General features: G+C 29.4%; 2 protein-coding genes across 2 annotated transcripts; both read left to right on the plus strand.

Moving 5' to 3' along the window:
* The first annotated feature begins 1,780 nt into the window (after window positions 1–1,780).
* On the plus strand, window positions 1,781–3,656 carry LOC102589216 (CASP-like protein 1F1). The gene is made up of 3 exons (XM_006347289.2): window positions 1,781–2,059; window positions 2,136–2,259; window positions 3,267–3,656. Exons 1-3 carry the CDS (start codon window positions 1,869–1,871, stop codon window positions 3,486–3,488), a joined length of 537 nt encoding a protein of 178 aa, XP_006347351.1. The 5' UTR covers window positions 1,781–1,868; the 3' UTR covers window positions 3,489–3,656.
* A 4,658-nt stretch (window positions 3,657–8,314) lies between these two features.
* LOC102589541 (CASP-like protein 1F1) lies at window positions 8,315–9,683 on the plus strand. Its single transcript, XM_006347290.2, has 3 exons — window positions 8,315–8,544; window positions 8,634–8,757; window positions 9,436–9,683. Exons 1-3 carry the CDS (start codon window positions 8,330–8,332, stop codon window positions 9,655–9,657), a joined length of 561 nt encoding a protein of 186 aa, XP_006347352.1. The 5' UTR covers window positions 8,315–8,329; the 3' UTR covers window positions 9,658–9,683.
* Window positions 9,684–16,272: the final 6,589 nt, after the last annotated feature.

Consider the following 16,272-nt stretch of genomic DNA (forward strand, 5'->3'; position numbering starts at 1 on the left):
ACCCCTTTTGCATAAAATAAATAGTATGATCTTGAATTTTATAAGTAGACTTTTAGATATATTTTTTTAATCAATGTAGTTTGACATTTGATATTTATCACATATTATATTTTTTTAAATTATTATTGATGTTTACCATAAAGTCTACCTATAATTGTCGTTTAAATATAATGTGAATTATTTTTACACCATTATGAAACTTATACTCAAGGAAATATATAGCGTAATTGCTCTCACCCTACTCAGTGGCGTAGTCAGAAATTTCACAAAGGGTGTCCAGAAATAGCACAATAAAAGCTCTTTTCAAAACGTAGAACTAGATGAGATTCAAACACACGATCACTATCCCATTTCAAGGAGGTGAAACCACTGGGATATAATAGCTTGTTGTGTTAAAGGTGTCCAAAATATTTTATTTAATCATTTCGTGTATCATTTTGCTTGTATTTATGATAATTTTTTTCCGACGAAGGGTGTGCCCTACTGGCACATATATATTGGTGCTAATGCTAATAATTGTTGGCATAATTTTATTCAATTAAAGATATAAATAATGTATTAAAATGTTCACTAAAATTATATACAATGCATGATCTTAAGTACAGTATAATACAACTATGTGATATTGAAATGTTACTTGATGAAAAGATTCTAATGAGACATTTCATCTCCCATATAGAGATTGTTGAACTACTTTTATTATTTTTTCCTTAAATTCAAACCTTGGTCTTCCCTCACCAACCAACGTGAATGAATATTTACCTCATTTTCAAGCTCAAATCTGAGGCCACTAATTTCAACATAGATGCATCGTATCTTCCCAATTCCTATTGAACCACATGAACCTTTCGTTCACCTTGTTCATGAGTATTTTAAGTGAAAATGCTTTTTGCTAGCACCTTTCTAGTGTTAATAATAGTTGTGATTTTTCTGTGTCAAAATTGAGCAGCTAATTAGGTAACCAAAAATATGTTTCCAATCCGTACAACATCGATCACAACTTTTTGGTCGTCAATTTTGACTCTATTGCCATTTTCTTTTCATTTTTTCATTAATTAACACACATTAATTTACTTTCTCCATACTTGTTTGTTTTTTCATTATTTTTAAGTCACAAAGCAAAAAAAAAAAAAAAAAACTTTCAATTTTTGGTCGTCAATTTTGACTCTATTGCCATTTTCTTTTCATTTTTTCATTAATTAACACACATTAATTTACTTTCTCCATACTTGTTTGTTTTTTCATTATTTTTAAGTCACAAAGCAAAAAAAAAAAAAAAAAAACACTTACAATTTGACTGCATTTCACTTATGTCTTTGTCAATCTGAGTGTCTTTATTTTGAATGTCAGTGAGGTAGTTAGAAGGGGTAATATAGGAAGAAAAAATGTTACAAAACATAACACCATTATTACAACTTATTTTTTGGTTTTGTAATTTGATGTATTCCGAGGTGAAAGAGTCAGGGGCGGAGCTAGAGGGATACTAAAGAAGTTAATCAATCATCATGAGATGCAAACTCGTGACATTATAATTCGAATTGTAATAATTTAGTTAGGTAGAGTATTTCAGTAAAGAGGAAGTCATGTGAAACTCGTTTCCACTTAATCTAAGGCTAATTTTCATAATATTGACACAAAAAATGATCAGTCATTAGTAGCTACCTACCATAAGTGAAGGCTAGTTTTTTTGTAGTATAGAGAACAAATATGAGATATTTTATGACAATTTGAAATCTCATTTTCTTTACCCCACAGTACTTTTAGCACTCAAATACATTTTTTGTTTTCCATCTATAAATAGAACCACCAACTTCTACTCATTCATTCACTTCTTGTTTTTCTTTTATGTTTTCTTGAGATCTCAAGAAATGGAGCCCAAAAATATGCAAAGTTCACCACTGAAACCTTACAAATATTTGTTGGGAACACAGATTTTGTTGAGAATTTTGGCTACAATATTCACGTTGGCGTCTACTTGGATTATATTAACCAGCAAACAGACTGTTACTATATTTGGCCTTGAGATGGATGCACGCTATAGTTATTCTTCAGCTTTCAAGTAAATGAAAATCTAAAGCAAATATTTGTGTTTTTTTTATTGGAAGTTTTGAATTTTAGTGTGGTTCTGTGTGCAGGTTTTTTGCTTTTGCAAATATGATTGGATGTGCCTTCTCTGTTTTGTCTCTGTTTCTTGCCTCTGTTTTAGGACATAAAGGTCTTGTTCCAAAGAATTCCTTTTACATGTTCCTTCATGATTTGGTACGTACAACTTTTACCTTTATTGTAATTGATTTGTTATGAAGGTGCTCGTATTCTCCATAAATGTTGATGCACCTGTACTTTCAAAAGAGGCTGAGCAACTTGTCTTGAAATCGTACTACAACAATAATAACATACTCAGTGTAGTCCCACTAGTAGGGTCTGAGAAGGTGGTGTGTACCCGTATACGCATACCTTACACCCCTACCTTGTGAAGGTGGAGAGGTTGTTTTGGTAAACCCTCGAGTCAAGTAACACATATTGAGGGTCTGGAAATAATACCCTTTTTTTTAATCACTCAATATTTTCCAAATATACCTTTCTTTCCCCATCCTAGAATTTCATACAATATTTATTTGTCCATAGTATATAAGTTTGTTATGTCATGTAAGAGGCATTGATTGTCTTGCTGTCTCTTCATTTGGTTCTATTCTTATGATGAGGCTTAATCCTACACTCACTTACAATGCATTTCTCAAGTTATATATAATTATTATGTTGGGATACTGATGAATCTTGATGTGTCTCAATACTGATGAATATGACTGTGGTGTATGGGTAAGCTAGCTTTCACACACCTCTTCTTGTATCAGTTATTGTCATCGTTAAAAAATGAAAATTAGAAGCTAGAGACTTAAAAGTGGTAGACGTTGGAATAAATGGTGCTAGCTAGTATGAATGTATGACCTTTCTCTGTTAGGCCCTTTAGGACCACTCAAACACCAAGTTTTTGGATTGCAGCCTTGACATTGCACTATCAAATATCAATGAAATATAACCTTTCTTATTTTTAGGTTATTAATCACATAATTTATGAATAGTTATCTGTAATTATATTTAGCTCACATAATAGGAGATTGTAAAATTCTGGTTACACCTGTGGAATGAGTAATAGTTACACTAAACTCAAAGTCATGTATAAACCAGACATTTGCATTATACACTATTTCTATTAGTATAAAATTTGAAGCAGTAATGTGAATGTTGGAATTTTGTGGTGAGCGCAGATTGTGATGGCAGTGCTGCTAGCTGGATGTGCAGCAGCAACAGCAGTTGGATATGTGGGGAAATATGGAGAGATGCATTCAGGATGGATGCCCATTTGTGAACATGTTGACAAATTCTGTCACAAAGTAACAAATAGTGTCATGCTTTCCTACTTTGCTGTGTTTTTCTACCTTTGCCTCACCATTATCTCAGCAAATCAATCCACACAGATTCAAGTTTAACATTTCAGAAATATCATTTTCTTAACGATACATATCAGAAGTTGAAACAATGATGCAAGGGTATTCATTAAGGGCTTCCTCAGGCCAAATGCGCGTGCGTTGTATGTTAGTTTTTGGCTCTACTATGTACAACATATTTACTGATATATCAATCTTTTAGTTTGTGTACTTAGTCATGTTCTTTCTCATGTTACAAATTAGAATTACAATTAATCACAACCAAAAAGGACCATTTTATAAAAGTTCAACGTAAAGCTTCAAAATCTTCTTGTAATTGGAAACGATCAATCTCTTATAACCAAAAAGGAACTAGAAATCAAAGCCAAATAAATTTAAAAAATAAATAGATAATGATCATTATTAGCGCATTCTGGCTGGAAGAGTGGGGGATAATGGTTTGTTTGATCAAACATGGTTCAAGACTTAAAAAGTGTAATTTTCTAAAATGATATAGTAATAATTATTTTGGACCTATTATTTTTAGTATAGGTAACAACTAAAAAGGATGGCAGGGGGTAATATATATTATGTACTTAGGGGTCGTTTGGTAGCTGGATAAAACAAGCCTTATTCATGTATTAGAGTCTGTAAAACATATACGACGTTTGGTAGATGGATAAGAAAAAAGTTATTCATATATATAATTAATACGATGTTTGGTAGGTGGATAAAAAACATGTATATTATTAATACAACGTTTGGTTGACAATTTTGAAATTCACCTAACTAATACATGTATAAGTTGTGAGGAAATTTGTATATTATTTATGCAAAGTAGAAGCTGGAATAACTAATACGTGTATAGCTAATACATGGATAAAAAGTTAAAATGACTATTATTCTTATCACTCACTTGACTACTTTCTTCTTTAATTTTACATAATTAAAGAAATGTTTTAATTTAAATACAAAGTTAAAGAAGGAAAGAATATAATTGTATAAAAATGTTAAAATTAAAAAATATATATATAATTTTATTAATTTTTAATATAAAAAACAAACATCGAAAGGAATAATTTATGCATAATTAAACTCCGCATAACTAAACTTTGTATAACTAATACCTGCATAACTAATATTCACATTACTAATACCTGCATAACTAATACCCACATTACTAATTAAACTCCGCATAACTAAACTTTGTATAACTAATACCTGCATAGCTAATACCCACATTACTAATACCTGCATAACTAATACTCATATTACTAATACATGTATAACTCTATCCAACTACCAAACGACCCCTTGGGGTGTTTGGTATGAAGACAAATGTTTTTCATAGAATTTTTTATTGAAAAATAATACTTAAGTAATTTTTAATTTATTTTTTTAATATTTTGTAAGTAAACCAGAAAATATTATATAACATCATTTATATATAATCTAAAAATTGAAACACTAGGGAAGAATTGGGTGAGGTGTGGAGCGGAGGGTGTTAGATATTCAACATGGTTAATCCAAGTTCATAGTAGGATACAAAATATATAAAAATTAGTAGGATCGAATGTATTTGAGTCATAGTTGATTGTAGAACGTATGAGGTCTTCTTCTCTATTATCTTATTCATTAAAGTGGCAATGAGACAACAAACTCACACTCTCATATGTCGATAGTGATGATACAAAAGAGTCAAAGAGGTGTCTTATATATGATTAAAAAAGAGAACCTAATTGCAATTATTGAAACTTTAATGGATCCACCCATTATGAATCTCATTGGGTTAAACCTACATTCATCGCCTCACTAGACCCATCAAGCACACAAAATGCACAATCCAATTTCCAATTATCATTCTTACTATTCGATTTATGTTCTAGACTAATATACTATCCGAAAATAGTTAAAATATAAGAAAAATGTTTTAAATAATGTAGGTCTGTTTTTCTAACTAAGGTGAAGTTATGTGGGGGTAACCAATGTTCTAGATGAAGAGGATACAATGAATTTCAAATGTAACTTTACTCCTGATAGAGGAATCATCTTCGTGATTTTTAAGAAATTTATTTTTCTACAGATTATATTTTATTTTATTAACCTACCAAACATGAGAAAAATTCTATTTCTTAAATTAGTAATATTTAAAAAATAATTTAACCTATCAAACATGAAAAAAAAAATATAATTTGAAAAATGGTTTCTTCCGTAGGAAATCCACCCATAGTTTTATTAAGTTTTGCTGCATACAAATCAGGGCAAAAATGCTTTTTTCGTTAGCAGCCTTTGTATAATTAGTACTCCTATATAGTACTATCGTTAGTTTTATTCGATTTTTCTAAATTTAGGTAACTGACTACAGGAAAACTAGATAGACTTTTTTCAGAGTTATTTTTTTGTTGTCAAAATTGAGCAATTATTAGGTAACCAAAAATATGTTTCAATTAGTACAACTAGAATTTTTACTAGTCAATTCTATTCCTTGCAAATAAATATCTTTAATTAATTAATCTTCTTCTCCTACTTTTTTCTCTTTGTGAAATGGGATAAAGCTCATTTATTAATGAACATGCTATGTACCATCTCTCCATGCTTTGACTGCATTTAACAAAGTCTTCATCAATATATTCTAAGAACGGTAGAGGCAACAATATGAATGAAATTACAAAGAAATATAAACATTAAATGTCTGAAAGTTATTTAATATTTTTTCTTTATCTTCTAAAAATTGCAATACTATAAACTTGTGATATTTTGCTCCCCCCACAATTGTAGAAGAAAGTAAATTTTGTCTCAAGATAGAATTCAAGATTTTAAGTTTATAATTCTAACAACTCACCACCAAACCTACCATCCATTTATGCTACTTAGTTTATAATTTATTTTTATATGTATATGTTAAGTGGATTTCACCTTTATATATATAAGATTTGAATTCAGATTAATGAATTTTATCGGACCGTACTTTTTGTTCTAATTTAGGCATAATGTTAACACAAAAATGAGAAAAAATATGTCCATATGATGTACCTAAACCGATTATAAGATGGTGGAGAGGATTTTGTGGCGTTTAGTTAGGGTAGTGGCAGGAGCCAGTTGAAACATGGAGTTGATAGTTAGTTTAATTTTGTACTTTTGATATTTACGATTTTTTGAGAAGTTAGGATGGACTCGAACTAAAGCCTATTTATTTATATTAAGATTAAGATATTTTAAATATGAATGTATGTGTGAATGATTAAAATGTTAATTTTTTTCAACATATGTGCGTAATTTATTTATTTTTAAAATAATAAATATTAGAAAAATATATAATTTGATAAAATGAAATTATTTTTTTATTTTAAAAATGAAATATTTATGTTTGTAAGTGATAATAAAAATGGTATATGTGATGTTGATGGTTGGTGTTATGACTAGAAATGATGATGGTGATAGTTATATGTGGAGGTAGTTGGTGTTGCAGCGACTGGCACGATATTAGTAATTAACGATATTGAAATGATGATTAAAGAATATATTGATTAACAAGGATATTAATAATAACCGATGATAATACTAATTGTAATGATGGAGATGGTAAGAGGATGTGGTAGCGGTAGCGTCTATGCATATGGTGATAGATGTGGTACCTAATTCATGTACTCATCGAAGTTATTCTAACTTTATACTAGTAATTTCACAAAGCAAATTGGTTTTGAATTCTGCCTTTTCTGAAAAATTTGGATGTCTAACTCCCAATTTGTCACAATTTTGATTGTCGGTTGGTTAATTTGTCTTGATTTGAAAATTATTACACTCTAATTCTTATTTTTTTTACATACGCGCTCTGTCTAATAATAGTGGTTTATTATTGAGTTTGCACATTTCTTAAGAAATTATAGAACGATAATTTTACTATATTAATCTTTCAATATAATAAATACAATGTTTTGAAAAAAAAATATAATAGAGAAATGACTATAATTAATGATAATAGTAAATATTTAGGAACGCTATTGATTTCAATAAGTGAACAAGTATTGTAGGATATTCCAAAATAAATTAGTGGACAAGTATTGCTGGAGGGGGAGGGGGTAATTATTACTACCTCCATCCACTTTTAATTGTCATAATTTCCTTTTTTTAGAGTCATACTATAAAAACTTTGACTAGCATTTTACAATGTATTTTTTCATCATATTGATATGCAAATAATTGCAATTTATAGTACTTTTCGAAAAGTTTTGAATATCTAAATTTTTTGTTTAAAATATCAAATTATTATAATTTAATTTAACTTTGAAAATTAGTCAAATTGACTTTTGAAAAGCACAAGATGATAAATAAAAGTGGACTAAGGGAGTAATTAACTTCATGGAAGACTCCAATCGATAGGATAAACGAGAAATACTCCCTCCATCCATTTTTATTTGTCATGTTGCACTTTTCAAAAGTCAATTTGACTAATTTTCAAAGTTAAATTAGATTACATTATTTTTTTAAAAAATTAAAAATTAGATTACATTAATTTGATATTTTAAATAAAAAATATAGATATTCAAAAATTATGCTATAAGTTGTAATTTTTTGCATACAATATGAAAAAATACACTGTAAAATGTTAGACAAAATTTTTATAGTTTGACTCTAAAAAAAGGAAAATTATGACAATTTAAAGTGGATAGAGATAGCAAGTAATTAAAAGAATTTTATTTATTTTCTCCGAGAATTAATGCATTTTTGTTACTAGGGAGGCAGTTTTAAAACTTGGTAGCATTTTTTTCGGTTTTGAAAATGATCCATTAACATGAATCATCTTTCTCTCTCTATAAATAGCACTACCAACCTCCACTCGCTGCCAACTTCTTCATTCAGTTTTTGTTTTTCTCTTCTCTTCTCTTTTCTTCGGATCCTAAAAAATGGAAAACTTTGGTGCCAAAAATAGGCAAAATCAAAATACCCAAAACCCACCAATGAAATCTGACAAATGTTTGTTGTCAACACAAATTTTGTTGAGAATTTTGGCAATTGCATTCACATTGGCAGCCACTTCGATGATTCTCACAAGCAAACAGGCGGTTACTGTATTTGGCATTGAAATGGATGCACGCTATAGTTATTCTTCAGCTTTCAAGTAAACCCAAGATCAAACAACAAAATTATTTTTTTTGGTTTTGCTTTGTTTTTTTTTTTTTAATCTTAAATTTGGGTATTGTTTTGCAGGTTCTTTGCTATTGCAAATATGATTGGATGTGCCTTCTCTGTTTTGTCCTTGATTTTGGCCTCTGTTCTTGGCCATAAAACTCCTGACCCAAAGAACTATTTTTACATGTTCATTCATGATTTGGTACGTACAAAATATTCTTCATTTTTTCATCATGTTCATTCACAATCACTAATTATTAGTAGATCTGGGAAAATTCTTAGTACAATTTTGCATTCATTGAAGTTTACAAGTAACGTCACTCAATATGCATTTTAATGCCTAAAACTTGCAATGCATTTTGATTTTTGCGGGGACAAAGACAGGTAGTATTAATGTGTATGGTTGAAATTGTGTTTAATGTATATAATAAATATTGAACCTTTTTGACTTTTTTATATGTTTACTTTTCTATTTTGAATATTTTAGTGAAAATTCTGACTCCGCCACTAAATATACAAGTCTTTTGAGAAAATTGGTGAAAATTCCTTACTCTTTTAGTCAGAAGCCTAACAAAATTTTCACCTACATTCGCGGTAACCGTTTGTAGTAATTGTTATCAAGTGTGTACACAATATAAAACAAGTATTTACTCACTATATAACATATATGGAATGTAATACGTGTATAATCATGTATAATGTATTACACACTAATAATACTAAATTTATTTTTTATTGTGAACTTTGTTGGACTAGTATGTAGTGTTAAAATCACAAAGATAACGCTCGTCTACATGTGAATCCTTACTGTCTATGTCGCGCGTCTTTTTGATTTTGAAATAGTAATGTGAATGTTGGAATATTTTTGTTGTGAGGGCAGATTACGATGGCATTGCTACTGGCTGGATGTGCAGCAGCAACAGCAGTTGGATATGTGGGAAAATATGGAGAGAGTCATTCAGGATGGATGCCAATTTGTGATCATGTTGACAAATTTTGTCGCAAAGTTTCACATAGTATCATGCTTTCTTATGTTGCAATGATACTCTACCTTTGCCTCACTATAATATCTGCAAATCAATCCAGAAAAATCATAGTTTAACAAGTAGAAACAAAAAACAATGATCAATATGATTTGATCAATGTTCTGGTTTTATATATTAGTGTTGTTTTAGTTTTTGGTGTAATCATTACTTGCTTCTAGTTGCTAGCTACTTTTTAATTATATTATCCTTAGTTTAAGTTTTGTAGCTATCTTGTTCTATGTGCATTATTGGACTTAGCTATTGCTTATGTGAAATTGAGAGTGGCATCTAACTGTTTTGATAAAATATAGAGAAGTATTCAGATCAGTCCTGCAAAGGTTACTAACTATTCTAAATTATTCAATATGTATTGTGATTAATAGTTTATTTTCAAAAACAATCAATTTTAAAGGTATGAAGATTAAATTTTTTAATTAATTTCATTTTAATTTTGTAAATCGATATATTTTTAGATAAATATTTTTAATAATATCAACAACTAATGTGAGACGGAAAGGGTACACTGGCAAGATTGAAAACAAAGCTCATGAAACACGGTAAATGTGTCTCATACCTAATTCTCTAATGCCATAAATATATAAACAAGTTATTTATTCTACCTTATGAGTTCTTTTAATACTCTACTTATAGCACCAAATTAATTAAAAATTAAAGACGGTGCAGTGCATTGGTCTGGAGGGAATCGTTTTGTTGAGAGAAAAATTAAACAATGCATTTATTGGAGAATAACTAAAGAATTATTATGCTTGAATATTTATAATATTTAAAACTAAGATATTTTTCTACGTTTCAAAATGAATAAATTTTTTAAAGTTAAAAGATGTATTAGTTAATCTTTTTTTCTTCAAAATTACCCTTTTTCTAATGGAATTTTCAACTATTTTTAGTTTTAAAAAAAGTTTGAGAATAAACAAATTAATGCCATTGACTAACTTTGTTAAGAAGTGTGTCACGTCTTAAAAATTTATTTCTTTTGATATTGAGAGCATAATTAATTAAGCTTAGCATCATTGGTTACATCTATTCTGGTTACGTATCTAGATTATTATGTAATTAATTACATTTTTAAGAATATAAGTATTTATTAGTCTGTCAATCAACAACTTATGAAGTGGCGATGCCAACACCAACATTTATGATTTAAGGAATTTATTTTAGTTGGCTATGAGAATTATAATACTTGCATCTGTCCTATTAATTATTCTTGCAAGGTTCGTTGCATCTTTTTATTAATTTTAAAGTCCAATTCTTTAAATATCCACATTATTTCTACATGCTTTGATTTTAGGCCAGAACTTCTGGATTATTGAGAAATGTTTATCATAGTAAAAAAAAGGGTTCACCAATCATATACAAAAGGACGAAAAAAAATTATTGGTTCAAATGCATTCACCATCTTTGAATCATATATACTAGTATTATATATAGACACACAAATCTAGATTTCTTTTTGTTTTTTTAAAAAAAATTTAGTACTATCATTTTTACACGTAAGAGATCTGAAATGCCTTTTTTTCTATTAAAAGTTCACTAAATGATAAGAGAAAGCATAGTTTTGCAAACTTCAGCGTCACCAGCAAACGATTTGGCACAAAACGAAAACAATCATGATATGTAATTTGATATAACTTACATCAATATGTTTATTAAGTTGAGGAAAAAGAGAGAGTTGTTAAGGCATATCATGTCATATCTTATTCACCTAATAAATGTGTGCAATTCATCTAACACGCCATACTACAAATACAACATATTGTACTTGTTCGAAGATGATTGTTAACTAATCTAGTCATTAAAAGTATATTATTAGCACGCTACATATGCTAAACCTAAAGTTTATATTCATATTTTGTTTTCAATCTCATTCACATCATCACATGTATAGGGTTTTAAACAAAATACTTGAAAATAAGATTTCTCTCCTTAGTTTTGTTCCATTATAATAAGATCTTAATTCGAATAAAATGGCAGTTTTAACTCTTTAAGAATATTATGGTAATTATTTTGGTTTTAGATCTAGCTAAGAATTCATTGGAGAAAAGTGAGAACCCAAGCCATTTATTTAAGAAAAATTGGACAAAAAAGATTTCAGCCCATTTAGAAATGAGGCTCAATAATCAAGCCTCTCTGGGCCGTTAGCCTGTAAGGCCCAAAGAAAGGAAGAACAGATTAATTATATTTTAAAAAACAAAATAGGAAAATTTACAGAAATCCCACCTTTTAGTTTACTTATTACCATTATCCCCTATAAATTTTACAAATTTCCAAAATTCCTCATTTTCGCGCATCAGATTAGTGTATCTCGCACATGATCAGATTAATGTATCAGCGCTTATATTATTGTATCTCGCGCATCAGATTAGTGAATCATGTATAAAATGTAATGTATCTTACTTAACGATTAATGTATCTTGCGCATCAGATTAATGTATCAGCGCTTATATTATTGTATCTCGCGCATCAGATTAGTGAATCATGTATAAAATGTAATGTATCTTACTTAACGATTAATGTATCTTGCGCATCAGATTAATGTATCAGCGCTTATATTATTGTATCTCGCGCATCAGATTAGTGAATCATGTATAAAATGTAATGTATCTTACTTAACGATTAATGTATCTTGCGCATCAGATTAATGTATCAGCGCTTATATTATTGTATCTCGCGCATCAGATTAGTGAATCATGTATAAAATGTAATGTATCTTACTTAACGATTAATGTATCTTGCGCATCAGATTAATGTATCAGCGCTTATATTATTGTATCTCGCGCATCAGATTAGTGAATCATGTATAAAATGTAATGTATCTTACTTAACGATTAATGTATCTTGCGCATCAGATTAATGTATCAGCGCTTATATTATTGTATCCGTTTGAGGGATTTCTGTAATTATAAACTTTTAAGGGATAGATTGTAATTTTGCCTTAAAAATATGTGATTCCTGTAATTTGCCCAAAAAAATATCACAAGTAAATTAGACAAAAAATTATGAATAAAAGAATGTACTAAATACTAATCATATTAAAAATTAGAGTTTTACTTTTTTGTCTTAAAAGTCATATTATGTTGAATTTCTTTTGAAAGTGATTTGGATAATTGAACAAAGATAATAATTTATATATTTTTTTATTTTTTTTGAATTGATTTGTTTCTGTAATGTGAGTTTATGCAAGAATGATGTAATAGAGAACTCTATTTAAGACACCATTATTGTATTGTACCAAAAATATTAGACTGTGGTCTAATATCAATAAAAGAATTTTAGAACGCAAACTAATTTTCTTTCACAAATTTTCGATTTACTCAAAAAATGAATCTTTAGACGGTGATCTAAAAGATTTCGAAGTTGCTAAAGAAATGAAAGAAAATCATTTATTAAAATATGTGTTTGAAAAAGGAACGATTGGCGAAAATTTCTCGATATGAAAGAGAATAACTTGATCTATATCGAGAGAGTATTGGAATATTTTAAGATATAAGGCAATCGTAAAGTCATGAGAGAATAAAATAGATTTGACTTGATACATATTATTAGGACTTTAATAGACAGATGATGATCAAATTATTTATTCTCTTGCTTTTATTCTTCTTCAAATTATTTCAAGTGATGAGGGGAATGTCAAACAGACAGCTTGCTTCAAATGTGTCAATTTTTGAGAGTTTTAAACATCAAGAATATCAACAACTGATTATTAATGTAATTAGTCAATATATAATATATGACGAGAGGGAGTTGCTTGGATGGTAAGCACCTCTCACTTCCAACCCGAAAGTTGCGAGTTCGAGTCACCAAAGGAGCAAAAGAGATGGGAGCTTCTAGGGAGGGATGATAAAAATAAAATATATAAATATAGTTCGACTAGAAAACCTAAGTACTTTTAACGTACCATAAATACAATTATTGTTATAATTTAACTTAAGCCACTTTAAAGAATATTTTTTTATAGTCTGCATGAAGATATGATTCTTGATATATATGATAGAGAACAATGAAATCATTATTCGTGAAAATCTTACACGAACAAAAAGTTATATATTTATGAAAAAAGGACAATTTGTTACATTAACAGACTTTAATGGCCTAGATCACCCACTTTGCCTATGTAATTTTATACACTAGTAAGCACAGTAAGTCTTTAGTATGCTTAACCTCAGTAATTAAGGAGCTAATTTTCTAGTTGTTAGATTATAATATTCTTGAGTTTACAAGTTGATTTGATAATCAAAATATGCCTTGCGTATTTTATCACTTCCATTCATTAATTCATCTCACCTTTATGTCTACCTCGTATTAAGTCAAAGTCTATATTTCGTATAAACATCATATATATACAAAAATGAACATTATAAGGAGACAATGGCTGGTCCCTAGCACAAATAAGAATATGTTCCTTCTCTCTCTATATATAAATTCAAATAGAGAAGAACAACACGTGGTAAATCTTGTAAATCAAAGAGGTATTTTAAGTTGTGTGTCATTTTATATTATCAGATCACTTAAAATTAAAGATAAATTTAATAAGTAATCATTCATAATAATAAATAGAATTAATTATAACATGTTAAATAAAATAGATAGTCTGCGATAAATGGTTTAAGTACAATAATATATAGTGTAAGAATTTCTTATAATGAGTCGGGAATATAATTAAGTTAAATGCTTTAATCTAATCCGCTTCCACCTAGTAGGCAATAGCTAGAGGGGTATAAGGGGTTCATCTAGTACTCCTTTACCAGAAAATCACATTTTTTCTCGACATATGTATATATAGTAAATAATAAACCTCCTGTGTGAAAATCTTTGATCTGCCACTGTCCAACCATATTACCAACCTTGCCTATATATAGCATGCTTTGGATGAGTCATTAATAAGAGAGCTAGCCCAAGTAGAAATTAATTTATAGATAGAGGTCTTGTATGAATTAAGAATATAAGAGCCTGCTAGCTCTGGTAGCCAAGGATGACTAATTGCCTGATTAAAATATCTTTATGTAGGATTAATTTGATTATGATCTCATCAATTAATCCTTCAAAGATGATTATAACTAGGTGTCATCCTTGTCTAATTAATTGATTAGGATCGAAAGAGAGGTCTTACAAGAAGATAAAGAGCCTGCTTTGATAGCCAAGGATGACTGGCCTGAATTCCCATTCAGGAATACATAGTTTGTCTTAATTATTTTCATTTTTTAGTCCGTTTAAAAAATATATCTCTTTTCTGTATGATTTTTTTGACGGTCATCCGAAGTTATCAAAAAAGGCTATTTTTCGTCATGCAATACCCTTATCTTTCATGCACATATATACACTCCATGTTCATCAAGTCTGAAGAGATTCAATCTCAAGAAAAACACGAAAAATGATCAAGATCGAAAGGTACGTACAGGATCAAATGTCATTTTTAAGGAATGTGAAAGTTTATTCTTTTTATAGTTATGATTATTTAAGAAACGTTATAAGGGAAAAGTGGACAAATAATACGAAAACGAAGGGAGCATGGTAGACCTCGTGAACATGCAGAGGATGAAGGGGGGATGGGTGTTTTTGGAGGGGCTCATCCTAAGGTCTCATTCACATGTTTAAATCTTGATTTAGCTTGACGATTGACTTTATTTGTCACTTGCAATCAATTTAGTCCTTTCATATTTACTTGATGCTTGTCATGTTACTCAATAGCTTTTGGTTTTTTGTGGAATCGTTTGTCTAGTTGGGCGTAGGGGATTTATTTGAATTTAGTTCTTTTGTTAAAAAATTATATATTTTGGAGGTGTTTGGTACGAAGGAAAAATGTTATGAAAGTTTGAAAGTGAGGGGGAAGATGGGGATTATGGGTGGGGTGTGTTCGAGAGAGGAAACCATCAATGTGAAATACGACTCGTAAAGTTTAGTTTTCGTTAGCTCTATTGGAAAAGACATGATTTTTGGGAGGACCAGAAGAGTAGCGAACAATTTTGCAGCAGTAAATGTTTGTATTTTAGGAACATAACACACACACACACTCCATTCCAAACTTTAATGTAGTTATGTAGACACATTTGTTTCCTCTTGCCTTCTCTCCTTTCTTTTTTTGGTTGCACTTGAAAAAAGAGCCAAAAATCATCATGGTCACGATTCAAGTCTTATAATATTTTTTTGCAGAAATATAAGGTAAATCACATATGATAAATATACTTCTACCACTATTAAAAATCACTTTTTTACTATTGAATGGATTAGTGAGGATTTTTTTTTTATATAAGGATGAGCTCTTCATCCATCATGTAACTCAAGGTAGATTAGACAAATATTTAATTTCTCAATTATGTATTTTTTGCCGTAATAATATATATAGATCAACACTGCCTATAATTTGGCTTTGAACTATATACATGTATCACGAAAAGTTTAATTGTATACTGTTACTATTAGACTTGATGGTTTAACCAAAAAAACAAAAAAAAAAATCAATGCTAAAAACACGCATATATAATTAGTAGAAGGTATGTTGGGACCAATAGACCTTGTCTAGAATTTGGACAAGTATACCTTAACTTAATCACAAGGGGATACCACCTTATTAAATATCAGTGTCATCTTCACCCTCCATACCCTCTTCTTATTGAAAAGTACAAGACTTCCAACCCCCCTCCCACCCACCCCAAAAAAAAAAAAACCCCCCAAAC

Source organism: Solanum tuberosum, unplaced genomic scaffold (assembly GCF_000226075.1).
Source record: "Solanum tuberosum cultivar DM 1-3 516 R44 unplaced genomic scaffold, SolTub_3.0 scf00087, whole genome shotgun sequence".
Lineage (NCBI taxonomy): Eukaryota > Viridiplantae > Streptophyta > Magnoliopsida > Solanales > Solanaceae > Solanum > Solanum tuberosum.

Excerpts from the sequence above, each read along its gene's own strand:
- LOC102589216 (XM_006347289.2), top strand. The coding sequence starts at position 1,869 with ATGGAGCCCAAAAATATGCAAAGTTCACCACTGAAACCTTACAAATAT. Across the intron at positions 2,060-2,135 it reads AGTTATTCTTCAGCTTTCAA|GTTTTTTGCTTTTGCAAATA; the intron begins GTAAATGAAAAT and ends TTCTGTGTGCAG. Across the intron at positions 2,260-3,266 it reads ACATGTTCCTTCATGATTTG|ATTGTGATGGCAGTGCTGCT; the intron begins GTACGTACAACT and ends TGGTGAGCGCAG.
- LOC102589541 (XM_006347290.2), top strand. The coding sequence starts at position 8,330 with ATGGAAAACTTTGGTGCCAAAAATAGGCAAAATCAAAATACCCAAAAC. Across the intron at positions 8,545-8,633 it reads AGTTATTCTTCAGCTTTCAA|GTTCTTTGCTATTGCAAATA; the intron begins GTAAACCCAAGA and ends ATTGTTTTGCAG. Across the intron at positions 8,758-9,435 it reads ACATGTTCATTCATGATTTG|ATTACGATGGCATTGCTACT; the intron begins GTACGTACAAAA and ends TTGTGAGGGCAG.